The sequence below is a fragment of the Sinocyclocheilus grahami genome, unplaced genomic scaffold (assembly GCF_001515645.1).
Source record: "Sinocyclocheilus grahami isolate Dianchi unplaced genomic scaffold, SAMN03320097.WGS_v1.1 scaffold15.1, whole genome shotgun sequence".
NCBI lineage: Eukaryota > Metazoa > Chordata > Actinopteri > Cypriniformes > Cyprinidae > Sinocyclocheilus > Sinocyclocheilus grahami.
The window spans coordinates 178,159-181,226 of NW_015505194.1; the positions used below are offsets into that span (position 1 = coordinate 178,159).

At 38.1% G+C, this 3,068-nt stretch overlaps 1 protein-coding gene across 1 annotated transcript in view; it reads left to right on the forward strand.

Moving 5' to 3' along the window:
* The first annotated feature begins 501 nt into the window (after positions 1-501).
* LOC107602474 (rho-associated protein kinase 2-like) overlaps positions 502-3,068 on the forward strand; it is a 22,559-nt gene continuing 19,992 nt past the window's right edge. Inside the window, exon 1 of the mRNA XM_016294994.1 lies at positions 502-1,078. Coding sequence (XP_016150480.1) covers positions 980-1,078 — 99 coding nt within the window. The 5' untranslated portion in view covers positions 502-979. The remainder of the gene's footprint in view (positions 1,079-3,068) is intronic.

A 3,068-nucleotide genomic window follows, 5' to 3' on the forward strand; every position in this document is an offset into this window, starting at 1 on the left:
GGTACAATACAAAAGCTATATAAAAGGTAGCCTACATCTTATCTTATTTCCCCTAAATGGAACATATTAGTAACTTTTATGTTGATTTGATTTCAACAGCCATGATTGTTCAGATTGAGAAATAATTGACTATTAGACACGCTATTTTTATATTGAAAATCCCTCTAAAAACGAAATAGGGCAAATATTACTGACCTTAATATAATAGTTAACACAGAGAATGGCTTTAAAATATTTACATTAAAATATTCAGATTGCCTACTATGAATGGTCACCGTGTTCACAGCAGAGACGTTTATATGCCATCATTTTTATCGTCAGTACACTGCATTTCAGTGCTGAATTACACCACAGTACATTTACGAAACGCACACGAAAGAAGTCGTCAATAATAAGCTTATTCGTTCCATCATAAATACATGTATGTAATCGTCTAAATATAGCTAGTGTAGTATATGGGGTCGAATTTAGAGAGTAACGTTTGTCTGGTAAAAGCGATGGCTGAGATAAGATCCGAAGAATTCCAGCGGCCGCGGGGGAGGGACAAAGAAACACTCCATTCACCTTCACATACATGTACTCATAGTCCCCTCTGCTTCATTTACTCCAAAATAACAGTCAGGAAGATCAAGAGTGTGATTTTCACCACAGACCGAACACGGAAGGTCCCCCCCTGTAATGTTTGAACCGGAGCGGGAGAGACACTCGGCTTCCTGGACGAGCGCGAGTCAGTCTGATTTTACACTGCTGATTAGCACGCGGAAAGCCGCTGTTATTTACACAGGTCAAGACACAAAACCACAGAGTTCCGTACATTTATGCATTGTGCAAAATCGGCTAAATAATTAATTCATCCAGAACCGGTGAGCTTTGAGAGGCGTCGCGTTGACTTACGACAGGTAGAGACAAGTTTGTTTCGGACATTTGAAGTCTCACAATCTGATGCTTACTGGGAACTTCACAACACCGAGCTGCCGCAATGTCGACCGGTGCAGGAAAGAGACTAGAAAACCGGGTGAGAACACTGGAGTCAATCATCAAGGACCAACGATCATCGCTGAATTTGGGGAGTTTGCTGGTAAGGTTATGGGATAATGGGATGCTATACAAAAGTTTGGATCATGAACTCAGAATTCATTCATATCTGCCCATTTATTAATTATGGATAAGAAAGTAGATACAAAAATTGCAGCAAGAAGGAAACTTAGCTTTTTCTAAAATTTTACAAACAATATAAGACACATCATGGCCGAAATTTGCCTCCTGACATTTATTTTGTAAACATTAATGAGTTGATTAAATTGCTTTTTAGAAATGACTAAAATGCACAGTAATAGCAAGAGCTTGCATCTCCAGTAGCAATCGCAGGGGAAAGCATGTTTATTCAAAATATGATGATTTCATGCACAGGAAGTTTTTCAAAAGATGTGGAGCATGTAATTTGTTTATTTTTTAATTATCAAAATTACATAGGCCACATTGGCTGTTGCGAATAATATTTATGAAAGGTTGGTTATATTTTGTGTTTATGTTGTAATGTTAATGTTGATGTAATGACCACCCAATAAGATAATGAAGATAACAGAAAGTTCTTCCTACACATATAGGTTATACAACACAAAACAAAACTGCATTATATGTTGAGGGTGTAAACAAATGAGTGGACGTTTGTCCCAGCGGATTGTGATAATTTTCTTCTGTCTTCTCTCTGATCAGTGTGTTATCAACACACCCTCCTCCACAGTAATGTTGCTGTCTTTTGATGGTAGTATTTTTCCCAAATACAGAGCTATGTTGTCCAGGCCTAAAGCACCAGACTTCACTTATTTTACATGATATGAGAAGGCAGGAAATAGCTTTACAAAGTGTGAAGATACTATACGTTTATTCAATGACTGGGTTAGAGTGAAATGCGAGGACTTGTCAAGCAAGCTTTACAGGGTGAAAATGACTAGAATGTATGCTCCTATTGTCACTTCCAATCAAAGAGTGAAATCTCTTATTACCCGGCCAGCATTCTCCTCAGCAGAAGAAAACCCTCATTCCAGACAAGTACTGCATTTTTGAGCAAGACTGAGAGTTGGCACACCCTGCTTTCTCTGGATGCTTCTTTACTGTTCAGCACTATCAAAATAGGCCTCAACTGTCTGCCTATGGTATTAATTTCATTTCGCATACGCTTTTATCCGAAGCATCTTACTGTAGACTTATTACAAGGAAGTAGTTTGGACTTAAGTGGCTTGCTCAAGGGCACAATGGTGACCGTTCATACTGTCCTTTATAGTAGCTGTTCCTTGCGCACAGGAATTCTATCTCATTCATTACACCTAAAGCAGTGAGTAGTATTTTTTTGAAAATTCCTATCAGTATCATAATTAAAGCCGTTTTATTTTACATGGAGTGAGTTGCCTTGGGGAGTGGCCATTTTGAGATCACATGACCAGCTGAATACTTCTCATTTTGTCTTAATAAGCCCACTATTATTGTACACTTAATCTCACCAAATAAATTAATCATGAATACTGACTGCCACTACTGCATTTCTACAATGTCATTAGTACCTGAATACTTTTTTGGCTAATGCTGCATCCACAGTATAAGTCCAAGACAACTGCTGTATCATCTAGTGCATCTAGATATTTATGATGCAACTGAACTTTGGACACTTTATGATGTGTCTCATGACTAATGATCTTTCATTTATATTGGATGCAGACTCATTGTGTCCTGCTGTGTTGCTACCAGGGGAAATGTCATACAGGAAGCTGAGGTCACATCCTTCAATTTAGGAGAGAGATAGCGGGCTCCAGCTTCCTTTGAGTGTGTGTTTTTGTCTTTAAACACTGTATTGTGGACTGACTCCTGGTGCAAGGAAAACAGGATTCTGTCATTGTTGATTGTGCTTGTGTGTCTTTTGGTTTGTATGTGAGTGTCGATTTGTGTTACGGAAGTAGAATTCATGTAACACACCTTGCAAACTTAAAGGGGTCATATGATGCTGCTAAAAAGAACATTATTTTGTGTATTTGGTGTAATGAAATGTGTTTATGCGGTTTAAAGTAAAAAAA